The 18,024-nt window shown below is 57.2% G+C and overlaps 7 protein-coding genes and 1 non-coding gene across 8 annotated transcripts; 4 read left to right on the forward strand and 4 right to left on the reverse strand.

Annotated features, from left to right (window-relative positions):
• Positions 1–110: 110 nt before the first annotated feature.
• PHSY_005259 (predicted phosphoprotein phosphatase) lies at positions 111–2,050 on the forward strand (the record flags this gene model as incomplete). The annotated part of the gene is made up of 2 exons (XM_012335870.1): positions 111–180; positions 255–2,050. 2 exons carry the CDS (start codon positions 111–113, stop codon positions 2,048–2,050), a joined length of 1,866 nt encoding a protein of 621 aa, XP_012191260.1.
• Positions 2,051–2,245: 195 nt separating this feature from the next.
• On the forward strand, positions 2,246–3,469 carry PHSY_005260 (pH response protein PalF; the record flags this gene model as incomplete). Its single annotated transcript, XM_012335871.1, has 1 exon — positions 2,246–3,469. One exon carries the CDS (start codon positions 2,246–2,248, stop codon positions 3,467–3,469), a length of 1,224 nt encoding a protein of 407 aa, XP_012191261.1.
• Positions 3,470–3,648: 179 nt separating this feature from the next.
• PHSY_005261 (sterol reductase) lies at positions 3,649–5,934 on the reverse strand (the record flags this gene model as incomplete). The annotated part of the gene is made up of 1 exon (XM_012335872.1): positions 3,649–5,934. The coding sequence occupies one exon, from the start codon at positions 5,932–5,934 to the stop codon at positions 3,649–3,651; it is 2,286 nt and encodes a 761-aa protein (XP_012191262.1).
• A 167-nt stretch (positions 5,935–6,101) lies between these two features.
• PHSY_005262 (hypothetical protein) lies at positions 6,102–9,356 on the forward strand (the record flags this gene model as incomplete). The annotated part of the gene is made up of 1 exon (XM_012335873.1): positions 6,102–9,356. One exon carries the CDS (start codon positions 6,102–6,104, stop codon positions 9,354–9,356), a length of 3,255 nt encoding a protein of 1,084 aa, XP_012191263.1.
• A 229-nt stretch (positions 9,357–9,585) lies between these two features.
• On the reverse strand, positions 9,586–9,693 carry PHSY_007640. Its single transcript has one exon. It is a non-coding gene; the product is annotated as a tRNA-Gly (tRNA).
• Positions 9,694–11,287: 1,594 nt separating this feature from the next.
• On the reverse strand, positions 11,288–11,728 carry PHSY_005263 (hypothetical protein; the record flags this gene model as incomplete). Its single annotated transcript, XM_012335874.1, has 1 exon — positions 11,288–11,728. One exon carries the CDS (start codon positions 11,726–11,728, stop codon positions 11,288–11,290), a length of 441 nt encoding a protein of 146 aa, XP_012191264.1.
• Positions 11,729–11,849: 121 nt separating this feature from the next.
• On the forward strand, positions 11,850–12,845 carry PHSY_005264 (hypothetical protein; the record flags this gene model as incomplete). The annotated part of the gene is made up of 1 exon (XM_012335875.1): positions 11,850–12,845. One exon carries the CDS (start codon positions 11,850–11,852, stop codon positions 12,843–12,845), a length of 996 nt encoding a protein of 331 aa, XP_012191265.1.
• Positions 12,846–13,681: 836 nt separating this feature from the next.
• On the reverse strand, positions 13,682–17,533 carry PHSY_005265 (likely protein kinase; the record flags this gene model as incomplete). Its single annotated transcript, XM_012335876.1, has 1 exon — positions 13,682–17,533. The coding sequence occupies one exon, from the start codon at positions 17,531–17,533 to the stop codon at positions 13,682–13,684; it is 3,852 nt and encodes a 1,283-aa protein (XP_012191266.1).
• Between the last annotated feature and the right edge of the window lie 491 nt (positions 17,534–18,024).

Here is an 18,024-nt window from a genome sequence, read left to right on the forward strand (position 1 = left end):
CTGCGATCGCCCTCGCCGGTGCTGTCTCGGCGTGCCCTGGCATCGACCATGCTCAAGGCCTCGCTCCTCGTCAAGCTGATCACTCGATTCAGCCCCGCGCTGTCGACAGCATGCTTCGCGAGCTCGTTTGGGGTGATCTCCAGGTACTGCATCTCACCGATGTACACGGCTGGTATCAAGGTATGTTGTCCTGCCACTTGTTAACGGTATTTCTTGCAATGAGGCTGATCGTTTGCTATGCCGCGCAAACACAGGTCACATGAAGAAGAGCTATCCCGAGCCCAACTACTCTGGCGATTGGGGCGATTTCGCTTCCTTCGTTACGCACATGCGCCACCTCGCTAAGAAGAAGGGCGTCGATCTGCTTCTTGTCGACACGGGCGATCTTCACGATGGAGCCGGCCTCAGCGACGGCTACCCTGCCGGTCAAGTCGACGGTCAGGTCTCCAACCAGTTCCACGCCAGGGTCCAGTTTGACATGCTCACTGTAGGAAACCACGAGCTCTACAAGTACGAGGTCGGTTGGAACACCTACCAAGAGTTTGTGCCCACGACCAAGGGTCGCTACGTCAGCTCCAATGTCAACATCAGCCATGCTGACCTCAACGGCGGTGCGGGCAATACCAGCTACGTGATTGGCGAGCGATTCGTCAAGTTCCAGACCGACGGGGGACGAAACGTCACTGGCCTCGGCGTCCTTTTCAACTTTACCGGCGCCGACAGCGGTATCACGGTACAGGACCCTGCCAAGATGGTCCTCGAGCCGTGGTTCATCGACGCCATTCAGGAGGAGTCTGACGTGTTTTTGCTTACAGGACACATGCCTGTCCGCAAAGACCAGTTCCCCACCGTCGTCAACGCGATCCGCAAGGTCCACCCTACCACGCCCATCATGGTCCTCGGCGGACATTCCCACATCCGCGACTGCATCATCTACGACAAGTACTCGATGGGCATCGAATCGGGTCGATACCTTGAAACCATCGGCTGGCTATCGATGAACTTTACCGACGACGTTCCCACCTTCAACCGCAGCTACATCGACGCCAACCGACGCAACTATGCCTTCCACGCCGGTCTCGCCCACCACCCGGACAAGTTCGACACGAAAGCTGGCAAGAAGATCACCAGCGATATGAACCAGGTCGCTGAGAACTGGAACCTCTCGATGAGCTATGGAACTGCGCCACAGGACTACTACCTCCAGCGTGTACCCGTCAACGACAGCTCGTCGCTCATCAACTTTATGACCAACAAGGTGCTGCCGACGGTCATCTCGACGTCCAACCCGAACCGCAACGGTACGCCCAACATTGTGATTGCCAACACGGGTTCCCAGCGTTTCGATCTGTACGCTGGCGACTTTACCAAGAACGACCAGTACATCGTTTCTCCGTTCACGGATGCGTTCCAGTACATCAAGAATGTGCCCTACAAGTACGCCAGCCAGGTGATCAGCAAGCTCAACGGCGACAAGACTGCGCAGGCCACCAGTCGTCGACGCGACCTTGGTGTCGATGACGAGCAGAGCGAAGAGGAGCTCTATGCCCAAGGACACGTGTCTCACATCTACAACCGTTGGATGCAGGACCAGCACGTGCGCGCTACTGCGCATACAGAAGCTGCACGAGACTTGGCCAAGCTGGACGCTCGAGCTGCAGCCGCTGCTGCCAACCGTACGCTCGGCTACGTTACCAAAGACTCGTGCCCCGGTTACGGAGACGACACCGTCCACACCGCCATCCCCTACGCCTCTGTCCCCGACTACGTCCAGAGCCCCGTCACGGGTCAGAATGTCACGGGCAACACCACCATCGACGTCATCTTCCTCGACTTTATCGCCAAAAACGTCGTCAGGATCCTCAACGGTCTGCAGACAGAGAAGAACTACACGCTGGACGACGTCGCCGCTTACAACCAGTACACGATCCAGGACATCTACCCGCTGTATGCAGAGCAGGTGTGGGCCGGCAACGCAACCAACAACACCAGCAGCAGCAAGGAGGCTTTCACAATCTTCAACTGTGCTTCGTGTCACGGTAACAAGTAAAGTGCTGGAATGCTATGGATGATGGTGCTCTATGTAGTCTGTCACTGTGTGAATGGAAAGTGTTTGTATCGTATCATGAAGTTCGAGACGAAGTGATGTTGAGAAAAGGTTGTTGACTGCGTTGTTGAGCTGTCCAGTATGGCCTCTTTCGGTCTCTTTTTTGCAGGTGCAGTCGGCGCTTTCGGGACGCGGGAAATGGGAACGCTTGCAACTCCACACTTCTTTCGTAGTTTCGCCTCTCCCCACCACCGCCCAATCCCCTTTTCCTCGACTACTTCCTTACACTTCATCTCCCTAATCATGGACTCGCTCACCCACGAATCCACCGCTTCCGGCGCAAGCAGCTCCGCCACCACCGCCACCGCCAACGCCACATCTTCATCCTCACCCAACAGCGCACAACTCATGCTCGCCCTCTCCCAAATACAACAGCTCATCCCGCTACTCGACTATCGTCCGGGCGGTCTCACCCACCTGCTACCTACCCTTCTGACGCCACTCCTACCTTCTTCGGACGCACAGGCGGAAAGCATGCAACGCTACCGTGCGAACGTCGATCATGCGTTTCGCGTTGCAGCCGAGCTGGTGGGGAGGGTGGAGGACGGTGGTTCGGTGGGGAACGCGTTGCAGCTGTCGGAGCGGCTGATGCACGAGGGGGACGAGAAGAAGAGGTTGTTGAGGGTGAGGAAGAAAAGGAGGTTGTTTGTGGAGCAGGAGAAGCTGTTGGAGGTGGGAAGCTGGGGACCAGCGGTGCCGATCAGAGCTGCTGTGGTGGGAAAGAAGGACGAGGCGGTGGAGAGCAATGTAGCAGAGGATGCTGGGCAGCAGTCGGTAGAGATGACCGCCTTCCTTCCATCTCAAAATCCGACCAACACAAGACTCACAACAAAGCAACAGAACCTCGAACCACCAACATCACCCCAAGCACTACATAGTTACCTCGCAGCTTTGCACAGCTATCTCTCCGTCGCCGTGGAAAAAGGCCTGGCTCCACCGACAATACCGCTCAAACACGTCAAGGCTCGCATCACGGCTTTTTCGGCGGAATCGTTCACGTTGGAAGTGCAGATCGCCCGAGCGGTGAAAGCCTGCATCGAAGCCAGCGTCATCTACGCTCCCACGCAAGCATCCGATGCGAAGGGCGAGAGCCGCACACAACAGCCGCCGCTGAACAGCGTCTCCCTCGCGAGCCTCACCGTCGGCGCTGTCAACGAGTCCATTGTAAGCACCCCTCCCCTTCCCTCCCACCTCACACGCAAAACTTTCCTCACTAACATACGTTGTTCACGTTTCATCCCGACGGAAAACGTAAGACATCGACCACACCGAGCGCATATCCGATCTTCCGTTCGCTGTCCGCCGACATCCTCAGCCAAACGCATCGCGCCGTGGCAGCTTCGTCGCTCAGAGGCGAGGTGACGACGGACGCCACAGTGTGGACAGCCTACACGCCGATCACGGAGACCGTGGCGCGGCTTATACTGGCTGCTGCTCAGTTGCATTGATCACGGCGGTCAACTTTCATACACTGTCACGGCTACGAACAACAGATCAATAGAACAATCATTCTCGAATCATGTACAACATCTAAAACCTCTCTACCCTTGCGCGTTGGCATTCGTGATCGTCTCCTTGCTGGAAGCGGTCTCTGCTGATTCGGCGGAACTCGCACTGGCGCTGGATCTCCTCCTCTTCGGCTTGCCCTCCTTGTCTCCCTCCGCCCTCGCTGCCCTCTTCTCCCTCTTCTCCTTCCTCTCCGACCCCGTGTCCTTAATCAACTTCCTGCTCGTCTCCACGTACTCCTCCCACCTCCTCTCGAAGCTCCCCGTCAACCTCGCCGCCACCCCCTCGCTGCCCTCCACCCTATCCGCCGAGATGGAGATACTGAAATCCCCACCATACGAACAGATGCCGATTCCCAACGTTCCCTTGCCCGCCTGCGGTGGCAAAGCCGTCCACCTTACCACCTCCTGCCCCGCCAACTCGATCCGCTGCTTCGACGGACACGGTACGTTGGTCACGACCGCCGTGAAGCACGTCAGGATGCGCTCGGTGACCCACACCGTCGGCCATCGAAGCACGTTCCAGCGGTGCTTGGGTAGCAGTCCAAAGGGGATGGGGAAGATGGCGGGGATCTGACCTGTGAGCTGGATGGCGTGGAAGAAGATTTTGGGGAGGAGCGAGTTTTTGAGAATGTTGAGACGCGAGTGCGTGGTGTGCAGTCGACGGTGGAGCGTCGCAGGTTCGGTGGAGAGACCTTTGGTGGTGGGCAGGTAGGCGATGCCTCCAGTAGAAAGATTGCGGAGGGACCAGTCGCCGGGTTCGCGGATCGAGATGGGGATCATGATTCCGATAGGTGAGGGTAAGATCTTGTGCGAGTAGTGTCGGAGTTTGTTGAGCAGACCGGGTTGCAGAGGTTGACGATCCAACTCGTCGTTGATGACGTCGGCGATAACGGTACAGATGATATCGTTGACTGTCAGATGCGTACCGAACAAAGGACGAGAGTATCGCTTGCCTCCCTGAACCTTATCCAGTAACGTCCCCGGTGCGACACCCGAAAACGCCTTCGACACCAGCTTGACGTCCGCCAGCGTGAACGACCTCGACACGCTAAACTCCTTCTCCGACTTCCTCTCGCCCTCGTAACTCGCCGTCACGTACCTCTGACGCCAGCTCGTAGTGACAAAGAAGAAGCTCGTCGAAACCGCCAATGTCACGCATCCCAACAGATCTGTCACGAAGCCGACGAACCAGCTGATCCAGTACAACGCCATCATCACCAACTGCAACGCGATCGTCCCGTGGAACCGGTCCAACCCCGCCAGCTTCTTGTTCATCCTGCTCGGCAACGCCTTGCCCTGCTTGGCGTCGCTCAACAGCTTGGCGCCTTCGTCCATCATGCTCTCCAGCTTGGGTCCCAACGAGGTGATGAAAAGCTGGCTCATGATGAACCCTTGACCGTCAGCCAGCGTGTGATGACCACGAATCACGAGAGCGCCCTTGGCACCGCTCTGTTCGTCGACGTAGTTCTCCAGCACGACTGTCTCCCATAGCGGTCTGGAGTAATCCCAGTCTCTTGCGATGAATTCCGAGGCGAAAGCTTCCATCTCCTCCTTGCCCGCTTTCCCCGGTAGGGTGTACGACTGGATGTGGTGGTTGACATCGAAGTTTTCATCGTCGATAAACACAGTTCCGTGGAAGAACCTTCCGACATCGGCCAACCTCTGCTTGTATTTGGGGAAATGGGCCGTCTGCTTTACTACCGCCTCCTTGAGGTCGTCCAGCTTTGGCGGTTGCTTGAAGGTGTACGTTGCGGTGCATACCGGGTTGAAGGAGCTGATACCGTCGATGAGCAGCCACATGTTGTCGATACCGCCGATGGCGTTGAAACGGCTGAAGAGGTGCCACTGCAGCACGCGCTCGATGTAGTCTGCAAAGTCGATGGTTTTGTTGGCGACCTTTTCGAGGATTCCTCCTTTCCGTTGATTGGAGGCGAGTTTTTGGAGCGCCTCCTCGGTACGTTCTGCTACGTTGTGGATGGCACTACCGATGATAGGGGTGTTGTAACCGGATGCCCAGGGACTCTCGTCAAGAGCGGAGACGATGCCTGGGAACAAGGGGTAAAAGATTCTGCTGGCCGCGGGAGGCGTGGCGGTGCCATCAGCATCGCCGTTCGCATGGCCGTTGGCGTTGCCGTTGGAAATGCCGTTGATGCGTGCAAAGCGAGAAGAAGACTGGAGCTTTGGGCTGGGCTTTGGGCTGCTGAATTTGACCCATCTGGCATTGGCGGCGCCGGCGGTGGACGAGGCTTCTCCCGCGCCTTTGACTTTAGCAGCGGGAGACGCGGTGACGTGGTTGTCGGCAGCTGCTGTGGTCGACATGGTTGCTACAATTACATAGACGGAAGGATGCGAATGTCTGAAGCAGGTCACAGCATCAACAGAAGTCCAATCGCTGGAGATGGTGGTGGTGAGGACGATAGTTACGCCGATAGTCCCCACCGTGCGTGAGTGACAAAGGGGAAACTTTTGGATCGCACAAGCTTGCGATGCATGAAAGCGCTAAAACGTCATCGCTAAAATTGGCGCAATTTGTGGAGAAATTCCGGGTCAGCAATGTTAGACCACATTCGAGAAGATGCACGGGTCAAATCCGAGTTCCGAATCGGCGTTGCGTTTCTCGGAACAGCGCGTTTGGTCGCTCCAGCCTTTGCTTCAACACCTTTAGCTCGGATCACGCCTCGCGCAACACAAAAGCAAGCATGCCCGCACCGACAGCTGCTGCCTCTCTGGCAGCGGATGACAAGGCTGCTTCCAATGACAAGGACAAAAAGCCTTCGGATTCGACGACTCAGACGCCCAAAGATGGTGCCACGCCATCAGCATCCACATCTGGTGCGCCAGGATTCGCTGCAACCGCCAATGAAGCTTCCGCCGGAAGCGTGTTCAGCAGCCCAGACATGACGGCCGCCGTTCTCGCCTACCTCCAGCGTCGTGGCTTTGATCGTGTCGAGGCCGCTTTCAAGGCTGAACTCGACGCACTCGCTTCCGGTGCAACCGCCGAACAGGCCGCTGCTGCTGCAGATGTGCTCGGCCGTGCGCCTACTGTGGGTCTCGAAGACCTCGCTGCAAAGAATGCGCCACGAACGCAGGCTGACAAGGACGGCGACAAGGACAAGGATACCGCCAGCAGCTCAAGCAAGGACAAACCAGCAGCCGCAGATGCTGATCTCACCTTTGCTGAAGATGGCGACGTCTCGGCTGCTGCAACACAGGCCCTGCTTCTTGACCCGACAGATCGCGCACGAGGATTCGCCATGCTCAAGTCTTGGTGCCACGGAAGTCTTGACATCTACCAGCCCGAGTTGCTCCCCATCTTGCTTCCGCTATTCGTCCATTCGTTCCTCGACCTCGTACTCATGGGCCACGGCCCAGCTGCTTCGGCCCTGTACACGGCTCATGCAGCATCCTTCCTGCCTACTCATACAGCGCTGCTCTCTCAGATCAGGTCGCTGGCTCTTCCATCGCACATCCAATCCGACCCGCTGGCGCAGCGCTTCAGAACCGAACGATACGTGGTCAAGATGTCCAACATCGTCTTCAGTCTGCTCCTCGGCTGGTTGACCGACGGCGGCGGACCTGTCTCTGGCTCTGCGAACGCCATCGACGAGGCCGAAGGTCCCGCAAGGCGCGGCAGGGAGGCCATGCTCAAGATCATCAACGAACGATGTCGCATCCAGGTGCTCGCTGCTCAGCCGTACCAGATCGACGCTGCCGTGCTGGAGGAAGGCACCGGTCTCACTGGCGCTGGCCCAGCCTATTCGAGCGTCACGTCGGGTGCGTCTGGACGAAGCCGCATCCACTCGTCTCTTTCCAAGAACGCCGTCTCGGAGGGCGACGCTCTGGCCGAGTTCAACGCAAAGGCGGCTGGACCACAGCTCAAGCTTCATCCTACTGTGCCGTTGACGGAGAGGTTAGAGATCGAAGTGCAAAAGGAGCTGCAGGAGGTCGAGCGTCGCGAGAAGGAGACGGAGGCTGCGGTGCAAGCGGAAGAGGCGAAGAGCAAGGATGCCGAAGCATCGGGTACGAATGCTGCCGGCGCAAACACGCAACAGGAGGGTGCGGAGGGGTCCAATGTAGCGGGTCAACAACAAGACGGTGATACGACGATGCAGGACGCCACGTCCGCTGCGGAGGCTGGAGAAGACGGGGGAGATGCTGCGTCGAGGGCGAGGACGGCATCCGTGCGTCCATCTGAACAGCCGTCTTCGGCTCGAGGAACCGCTCCTCCGACAGGCGCAGCCGAGGCAGGCAACGCTAGCAACACTGGCGCCTCGGGCGTAGACTTCTCCGTCGGACTCCTCGCAGCCAGCATCACCGACCTACCGCCACAAGCGCCCACCTTCCGCACCGTCGACGTCAAACGCGAGGTGCAACGCATCCGCGACGCGCGCAAACGCATCCGTCTCGATCCATCGCTGCTCAACGGATCCGCCACCTCCTCCACGTCGTCCGCCTTCACCTCGGGCGTTCGCGATCCCGCCATCAACGGCTTGGGCGAGCAGGGCGCCAACGCAGCACGCGTGGCCGCTCTGCCCTCGGTGTGCGCCTACACCTTCCACGATGCAGACGACGGCATCACGTGCTCTACCTTTTCCGACGACATTACGCTCATGGCGGCGGGTTTCGAGGAATCCTTTGTTCAGGTGTGGTCGCTCAAGGGGGAGAAGCTGCGTGGCATTCGGGGCAACCCGAACCTGTCGTCGATTCGCGATAGCAGGTCGTTGGCGAAACAACGTCAGGCGGAAGGATACTCTACGCGCAGGCTGATCGGACACTCTGGTCCCGTGTACGGTGTCGACTTTGACCCGGTCGGAGGATCCGCCAGTGCACCGCGGCATCTGCTCAGCTGTTCTGCCGACTCCACCGCTCGTCTTTGGAGCTTGGACACGTACAGCGCACTCGTCGCGTACCGTGGTCACCAGCATCCCGTGTGGGACGTCAAGTGGTCTCCCATCGGAACGTACTTTGCCACCGCGAGCGCCGACAAAACAGCGCGGCTGTGGAGCACCGAACGCATCAACCCACTTCGAATGTACGCCGGCCATCTTTCTGATGTCGACTGTCTCACCTTCCATCCCAACAGTCTCTATCTGGCGACGGGGTCGTCGGATCGAAGCTGTAGGTTGTGGGACGTGCAACGTGGAGCGTGCGTGCGGTTGTTCGTGGGACATCAGTCGGCGATTTCGTGTTTAAAGGTCAGTCCGGATGGGAGGTACCTTGCGTCCGCTGCGAGTGGGAATGGAACGGCATCGCAATTCGCCGGCGTTGACGGGGTGGACCCGACTTCCAAGGGGTCGAGTGTCAACGATGTTTCGATCTCACTCTGGGACCTAGCGTCCGGGAGGAGGATCAAGAAAATGTGGGGGCACGAGGAGAGGATCTACTCGATGGACTTCTCCGCGGACGGGTCGATGTTGGTAACGGGCTCGGAGGATTGCAGTGTTCGATGTTGGGATGTGCGTTCGGTAGGTGGAGTGAGAAAGTCGCCGGCGAAAGGTTCGTTGGAAGCACAGCAGATCGAGGCAGCAGCAGCCGCTGGCGCCCCAGCGGTGGTACAGTCGGTCTCGCAGATGACCAACGGTGGACTGGCAAGTGCAAGCGTAGCCGGCCAGACAGGTGCAGATCTAGTCAACAGCAGCGCAGATTGCGTGGCTACGTTCCATACGAAGAGGACGCCCGTGTTGGACGTACATTTCACCCAGAGGAATCTGTGCCTGGTAGCAGGGGTCTATGAGGATTGATCTAGGTTGCACGCGGACTCGATGTACAGCAGTAGTTGTAGGTTCGTACCATTGTGAAACATTATCTGGATCTTCATCTACCTGTCGTCTGAAGTCTCCGACTGAAGGTGTGCTAGATTCGTGACAGCATGAGCTTGTCCCTGACGCCCCCCGTCGATGGAGAATATTTCGATATGAGGGCTCAAGAGCAAAAATGGGAACCCAATTGTTGAGAAAGGGAAAAAAAGAATGCACTGAAGGGGAATCGAACCCCTGCCTCTTGCTAACGCGCCTTGCGACGCAGGTGTGCCCCCTTGTGAAATGGAAGGCAAGAATTCTACCACTGAACTATCAGTGCCACGTGATGAAGTCCTATGGGTAGTAAAACATCATATTCCTTGCGCCTTTTAATGAGTACTGTCGTCGAAGGATGTGACCGCTTCACCGCGACTGCTGCGTGCCTTTCAACTGTTCAAGGCTGCACATCATAGACACGCAATGGTCTGCGCCGGAGCCATGGCTTGCACACTACATCACGGTGCTCGAAAGCAAAGCGAGAGGTTCTCTTTGTTCTGCTTAGAGGGAGAGGCAGAAGCTTCTTCATATCTGGAGGAGCTCGGGCCTCCTCGACACGCAGACGTGCTTGGCCGACAGGTGCTGTGGCCCTTTATGTCTCTCTGCCTGTTGTGATTCGAGAGTTGGTCAACGCGTCTTGTGTTTTGTATCCCTGTCGCGATGATAATTGAACCTTCAGTCTCTCAAAGCCCGCATTCTCCAGAGGCGTTTCGGAAGGGGGTTGAAATGGGCGATTTGATTTGGTGAGTGCCTCCGACACCAACACGCTCGAATTCGAGGTTGCGGTTGATCACAAACCAACGATAAGAAACGAGGTTCCAAATCCATTTCGGATTTTCAGCAGGGACTTTCAAGCCCAACTGATGAATACAAAATACGTACACGGTTGCTGAGTGCGATTGGGATCGCGACATTTTTTATTGTTTGCGAATTTCTTCGTCCTCGGCTCAACTGCCTGCAGAGCTTTGGGTCAGGGTGAAGGTGGTGTGTGCTTCTTCTGTCCCGAGCCGGCGCGAGACACACACACACACGCTGAACCACGAATTCCTGCCCCTCTGCTGCCGGAGCAGCTGATGCGCTGGACCGCGCGTCTTGTTCACAGAGTTGTTGGCCAAATTCGCCCGTCCGCCAGTTTGCGAAAGAGAGAAAAAAAGAAAGAGGGGAAATGATCAACAGCAGACGGCACTCACAATTCCATGGTTGGCTGGCTGGCCTGACTGGCGCTGCTGTCGCTCACTTCGCTCGAGCCCAGCGTGCTCAGCCATTTTCTGGTTTGCTCGCCATGGCAATCCGAGGATATCGTCGCTCCACTGCTGCGAACGTATTCGCCTCTCTCTCATCACCACTTTCATCAAATCCCTTCTCTGACCTAGCTGGTGTCTGTTGTTCTTCCACTGCTTCTCTTTCACAACACACCGATACGGCTCAGGGATTCACGACTCCTCGTTCTCGTTCGATCCTCTTTTTTTTGAATCCACTTCTCGCTCAGTCACGCGGTCACGTTTAGGTCTCACGCTTCCGCTATCCTTTGCCGTGGTTCGAAGCAATCTCTCTCTTCATACCACCAACCAACGAGTCTCGATCGACACTTCGCACGCACGATCTTGCAACGTCATCTTTGCAGATCAGCCAACTCGAGACCAAGCTTACCGCACGCGCATTTTCTCCACTTGGTGGTCGCAACTCTTCTTGGCGGCGACCCTCACATCGGCTCACCTCTTATCAGCCGAAACTAGCGCAGCATTGTCAGCATCATCCTCGGATTTCACTGCAGCGCCTCCATCACCTCTGTGAGAAGGTAGCCCTCGCATCTTCTGCTCGCGTAGCTTCAGCGAGCACTCTCAACACTCGGCATCTCTCCTTATTCGTAAGTTTCATCATCCTGACGCCGCAGATTGCAGGCAACGAAGAGCAGCAGAGCGCTTGTAGCGACGTCGATCGGCTGGCGCATTCATCATAACAGCTCCGTGCTTCCCAGGCAGGCAAGCATCGTCAGACTCAAGAGGAGGAATGGACGACCTCGGCACATTTGTCTCGAGCCGTGCTTCCGAGCTTCTAAACACTTGGATCCTGTTGCTGCGAAACGACATTGCAATAGTGTAGCCGCGCAGACGCATTTTTTGCACAACAGACACGCACTGATCCCCGCAGCGGGAAAGCTTCTTTATGTTCCCGCTGTTTGCACGAATCCATGCCGATGTTGCGGATGCGCTTCTTCGACCACGGACATGCCTTGCTGACAATCGCCATTCACTTCGTACCTCTTTCCTTCGTCTGATCCCCCGTGCCGCTTTCATATCAACGCTCCTGATTTCCATCACCCTGCATCCGCGTCACCCGCACTCGACTCGACGCACAATTTTCTTCACCATTGTCCCCCGCCGCTTGCAACGCATTGCACTCTCCAGGCCGCCAACACATCCACATACACACAGCACGATGGCCGACAACTCTACCCCCGAGGTAGATCTCGACAATGTCATTGACCGCCTCCTTGAGGTTCGAGGCTCGCGTCCAGGCAAGCCCGTTCACCTCGAAGAGTACGAGATCAAGTACCTCTGCTTGAAGGCGAGGGATATCTTCATCAACCAACCCATCCTTCTCGAGCTTGAGGCTCCCATCAAGATCTGCGGTGACATCCACGGCCAGTACTACGACTTGCTACGCTTGTTTGAATACGGTGGTTTCCCACCCGAGGCGAATTACCTCTTCCTTGGAGACTACGTCGACCGAGGCAAGCAATCGCTCGAGACCATCTGTCTGCTGCTCGCATACAAGATCAAGTACCCCGAAAACTTCTTCATCCTCCGCGGCAACCACGAGTGCGCCAGCATCAACCGAATCTACGGCTTCTACGACGAGTGCAAACGTCGCTTCAACATCAAGCTTTGGAAGACCTTCACCGACTGCTTCAACTGCCTTCCCATCGCTGCCATCATCGACGAGAAGATCTTCACCATGCACGGCGGCCTTTCGCCCGACCTGCAGAGCATGGAGCAGATCCGCCGCGTCATGCGTCCGACCGACGTACCAGACACCGGTCTGCTCTGCGACTTGCTCTGGTCCGATCCCGACAAGGACATCTCTGGATGGTCCGAAAATGATCGCGGTGTTTCCTTCACATTCGGCCCGGACGTCGTATCGCGGTTCCTCCAAAAACACGACATGGATCTCATCTGCCGAGCGCATCAGGTCGTCGAGGATGGATACGAGTTTTTCGCAAAGCGTCAGTTGGTCACACTCTTCTCAGCGCCCAACTACTGTGGAGAGTTTGACAATGCAGGTGCGATGATGAGCGTCGACGAGACGCTCTTGTGTTCCTTCCAGATCCTCAAGCCGGCGGAGAAGAAGCAAAAGTACGCATATGGTGGCATCAACATGGGCCGTCCCGTGACGCCACCGAGGAAGCAAAAGAAAAAGTCGGATGGCAAGTGAGCATGGTAGATGCTGGAGTTGTGGGAGGTGCAGGGGTCCTTGAGAGAGCGAAAGGCGCGGGCTTCGATGCGGTCCGTCCATCTTGGGGAGGTGGGGGAATCAGAGGCAAAGGCACTGCCAGCAGCGCGCTAGGACTTCAGCGACGCACCAATCAACAATCGATGGCGTATGATCTCGTGGCAGGTACGCGAGCCAGCAACGAGACAAATGGCACCTATAACCAGAATCCCGCGCCATGCGAGTTTAAGATGCTCAGCGGGCATCAAGCGGTACGACGAGCTTTCACCACGTCTCGCTCAGCAATTCTTGTCGAATGCTCTCGACGACGGCAATGTGCCATTGACGGTGCGCCTCTGGTCACGCAGGTCTACGAATGCCGCCCACGTCCACAGATGCGCAGATTTGCATCCTGGTCCGATGCTGTTTGGGACGAATGAACTGCAGATGGACTCGTGCCGTTGCCATCCCGTCTCCTCGCCCTCTCGCCGCGCCGTCGTTGCTACTGTTCCTACAACTCCCCTTTTCCCTCGCTCTCCAATCCCCCTACGTGTCTCTGCTCTCACTTCACAGTCATCGCTCTTGTTCTTTTGTTTCTGTGTTTCTCTTTCCCCCAAACTCACATCCCCTTTATTGTTTCTTGTGGTTTGTTCAATTCTTGCCTTTCTCGATGCGAAACACGTGTGAATGATGGTGCATGTGGCTCGTGTGACTCATGAAGCGGGTGGGTGAGGAGGTGGATTGCGTGGAATCAGACGCATGTGGAGAGGATGGAGTTTTTTGAGATTGGCGTTGGGAGTGAGATGAACTCTGCTGTTTTTGCAGGTGCGAGCGAGTATCTATTTAGGACCATTCGCCTCTGACCGATCTCTTACCCACCCAGCCGCCTGATTGGCGACTTTAGGACCCAAACCCTTGCCCAACCCGGCTCTATCATCCTCCTCACTCCCGATCTTCCCCCACCCGGGCGCATTACTCTCGACACTAGCCTGCCATCTCGAGATCAAGCTCGAGACGCCCTTGAACCTCTCCGCGTCGACCTCGGCGTCGGGCGTATCGTTGGACTGAAGACGCGCGGTGGACGCGGCGGGAAGTGCGGAGTTCTTGACAATCCCACCGCTAGCAGCGTCGGCGGACTGCGCGGCTTCCCGCTCCCACGGCTTGAGGGTGGAGATGGAGGTGGACCGCAGGTGATCCTTCTTCTGCGGTCGGATGGGTGTGGGTCGTTTGGGTTGGATGACCATCGGTTCTGCGTTGGATCGCTGCGAGACGGTAGAAGCTTTGACAGCGATGTGCGGTGGTGGTGTAGCGTCGGATGAGCTATCGTCAGGTTTGCGATTGAGAGATAGATGATTGAACCGATCTTTGACAGAGTCGACGCTGACGGATGCAGGAGTCGGCGAGCTAGCCACATCCACGAGCTGCACGTCTTTTCGCTGCGATGCTTGCGACTGTGCTTGACTCGCCGCGCTCCACCTCGAGGCGATGTTGGAAGATGTGGAAGAGGGCTTGGGCAGAGTCTGCTCCTCGGACAGCTTCCCGGCCGTCGCGACGGAAGGCGGAGAGACTTTCCCACCGCCATTCACCACCCCGGCTTGCAACTCCGGCTTGGGCAGAGCATTCATCTCCCTGTCCCCCTCCTCATCTTCATCGTCCCACGCCGGCGCTTTAACTTTCGCCGTCGATGGCATGGTCGGACTCTCCTCCTCCTGCTCCTCGTGCTTTTGCGTGGACATCGAATCCTCCTCGGGACCGCGCAACAGCGCCTCGAGCTGATCCTGAGCCTGTCTTGCAGCTTCATCCAGCTGTTCTGCTGCCGTGGCGTCCGTGACGGGCGAAACTAGCGAGTCTGCTGCCGTCACTTTCAATGGATCCGATCCCATCCCGCCCGGACTCAACGCGGATGAACTCGAAATGAGTTGTTCGGCAGCAGTGGGCGAATCGACGGCGTCGACAAGCCAGGAAGGCGCTTTCACTCGGCCTGGCACGATACGTGGACGTTCTGGTTTGGCCGCTTTCCCGTTGACGCCGTCTTCCACGGGCTGCGATTGCGAGGCAGCCGGTCGAGAGAGGAAAGTCGACATTCGATCAGCGGAAAGGCGCGGTGGTAGCGTCGGCCGTTGGGCGACCGCTTCTTCCGGCTGAGCGGGCTCGTCTTCGTCCGAGGACTCTTCGTCCGCTTCGATCTCCCGGCCTGCGGCATCAGACCTGGTAGCAGATGGATCGCTGCTCGGAGCCTGTGGCTGAGTAGCGTAGATCTTTGCCTCTTTCTCTTTGGCAGCATCTTCGGCGGGCTTGTCATCTTCCTGATCAGATGCATCACCGGTGAGCCAGTCTTTGGATGGAGCTGCCTTTTTGAGCGATGCTGTATCCAAAGATGGCTGTTGCTGCCCCTTGTCGGCGCGATCGTGGGCGATGACGGAAGTCTGCCAGCGATTCGAAACGCTGCCAGATCGAGCGCTGGGACGGTTGTCGCTGGTCGAAAAGCCAGAGACAGTGGCAGATTTGTGGAGTGGTGTCCTGCCCGAACCAAGCTTTTGAGGCTCAAAGGGTCTTTCGAATCTGCCAGCCATGGCACCAACGCTTGCGCGGTTGGAAAGGCCGGGCACGTTCACATGACCCTTGTCGGCTGTCGGTCCACCTGATGGCAAGCTTGAGGATGCTGACGCTGTAGCATTCGAGCTTAGTGGGCTGGGAGCGGGTGGCGTGCTTGTAACCGGAATGGCATACTTCGCATCGAGGTCTTCGAGGCTCGGAAAGCGGTCGGCAAGCTCGTCCCGTGGTGTCCCGCTCTTCTGAGCCGATGGAGGACGAGGTTGGTCCTTGGCAGATGGAGCGAGAGGAGACGCAGTCGGACTGGGAACCGCGCTGAATCCGGGCAGTGCAGGGCTGTGTCTCAGCGGTGTCAATACAGGTGAAGGTGCGTTCGAGGAAGAAGCACGAAGCAAATTTCTGTCGAGTGGTCGATCCGAAGTACTGGCGGAGTCGCCGCTTGCTTCGGGAGACCCGAAAGAGGGACTCGGCCGTTTCGGCAGAGCTGGTGAGCTTTCTGAAGTCGCGCTTGCGGGTGCTGCGGGTGCAAAGGAATCTCCAAAGCCTTCGATCAGGGGACCCGTCTTGACTGATGGCCGCTTCGACTCTGGCACAGTCCATGACGGCGCGTTCTTGGCCGTTGCTGCTGATGTTGATGGCGCGGGGGAGCTGCTCTTAGTCAAGTCGTCGTCAAGCTTCTTGGCGGGAGGATCGTTGCCCTCTGCAGGTGCCTTTGTCGGACGGCCTCGTCGCATGGGTGTGATGCTTTGTGCCTGCAATTCGAGCTGCTTGGCCTCTGCCTGTTCGAGCTCCTTCTTGGTCGGACCCATGGAGATGAGGTTGGCATCGATGCCTCCGGTCGGTCTGGATCTGCTGGGTAGAGAAGGGACGTCGGAACTGGAAGTCTTGGCCGCGCCACTGACGAGCGTGGGTAAGGGAGCCGCAATTTTACCGCTAGCAGCGGCAGAAGCGTAGTGAAGGGCTGTTTGTGGGGGTCGAGTGCCGAGGATCTGATGAACATTGATGATGACCTGATCGACAGTCGGACGATCGGTACTTTGCTCCTTGAGCATCGAGTTGATGAGCTGCTTGATTCGGTCAGAGTATACCGGTTGAGGTGGGATGCGATACTGGACATTGAGAATAGCCAAGGGACCACCACCGTTCTCCTCAAAGGGAGTGGTGTAGTAGCAAAGCTTGTAGAGAAGCACGCCGAGCGCCCAAATGTCGGCCTTTTCGTCGATGACACGGCGCTGGTAGACGTCGACCATTTCGGGAGCTCGATACTGCAACGTGGTGTGCTTGTTGAGGTCGGCCTCGACGCGCTTGACCTCATCCATGCTCTTTGCTGGTTTGCGTGAAAGTACGGGGGCGGCCGAGCCAAAGTCGCAGAGCTTGAAGGTGGCTTTGAGATTGGACGAGGTGGAACGCGAGCCTGGGATAGTGCCTGGATCGGTGGAGGGAGCCATGAGGATGTTTTCGACCTTGAGATCGCGATGCATGAGAGGTGGATCGAGGTGATGCATTACAGCGACACCTGCGCAGACGTCGCCAAAGATCTTGAGCACCTCTTCCTCTCGTAGACGATCGCGCAAGCGAGCATTCATGAGGCTGATGATGCCTCCGCCAGAGCAGTATTCCATGAGGATGAAGATTTCGTATCCGCCTCCTTGGAGGGAAGTAGCAGAAGCCTCGATGAAGTGGACAATGTTGGCCTGATTGCGAAGCAGCTTGTGTACCTCTACCTCCCTTCTCACATCGGCGAGAGCAGCCTTGTCCGGCACCGCCATCCTCTTGAGCACGTGAACCGTTTCGCCTCGCTCAGCGGTTGCGCTGCCCGCCATGGATGCGCTGACGGCACCGGTCACGGAGGAAGGCATGGGGATAGGCTGGGAGGTGGTGACCAGGTAGACATGTGCGAAGCCGCCTTCGGAGAGGTATCGCTTGACGGTGACGGTGATGTTGCCAACCTTGACTCGAGTGCCGGGAGCGAGGGTGCCCTTGTACGGCTGCTGATATGCACCCGCCATGGGTGGCATAGCCTGTTGTTGCTGTTGCTGATGCTGTTGCATCTGGGCGTATCCAGACTGAGGCGTCGAGTTGCGCTGAGCAGCATGCGGATACGACTGGGCCTGGAAAGCCTGACCATACTGCGACATGGTGGGCGGTGGTGGCTGCGGCGGTTGTAGCCTCCACGCACGGCGCTTTCCAGGGTGCGCTGTATGCTATCTCGTGGCGAGAAGCGGCGCAGGCGATCTCTCGAATGTTGCGAGTCGGGAAGAGTTGCAATGTGGGTTGATCAGGACAATGGAGCAGGAGCAGGAGCAGGCTGGGCTCGGTTAGGGTCGGTGACTTGCAATGAGTGATGGCTCGTGTGTGTGTCACTGGCGTTCTCCTGAATGCCATTCAAGCGTTTGAGTGAGTGACACAGAGGGGCTGTGTGTCTCTGCGAATATCTCGTTTAGCTGTGCGTCTGTGCGAGAAAGTAGAGTCCAACACTTTCAGCTCGACACATCCAGAGTCTAACAGACGGATTACTTTCTTAATTAAAGCGTATATATATGCTCTCACATCCGCATTGTGTCACGTGAGCATTGATAGTGTAGGGGTATCATGAGTCGTTGCCAAACTCATCGTCTGAACAAGACGT

This window comes from Pseudozyma hubeiensis (genome assembly GCF_000403515.1).
Source record: "Pseudozyma hubeiensis SY62 DNA, scaffold: PHS47, whole genome shotgun sequence".
In the NCBI taxonomy this organism is placed as follows: domain Eukaryota; kingdom Fungi; phylum Basidiomycota; class Ustilaginomycetes; order Ustilaginales; family Ustilaginaceae; genus Pseudozyma; species Pseudozyma hubeiensis.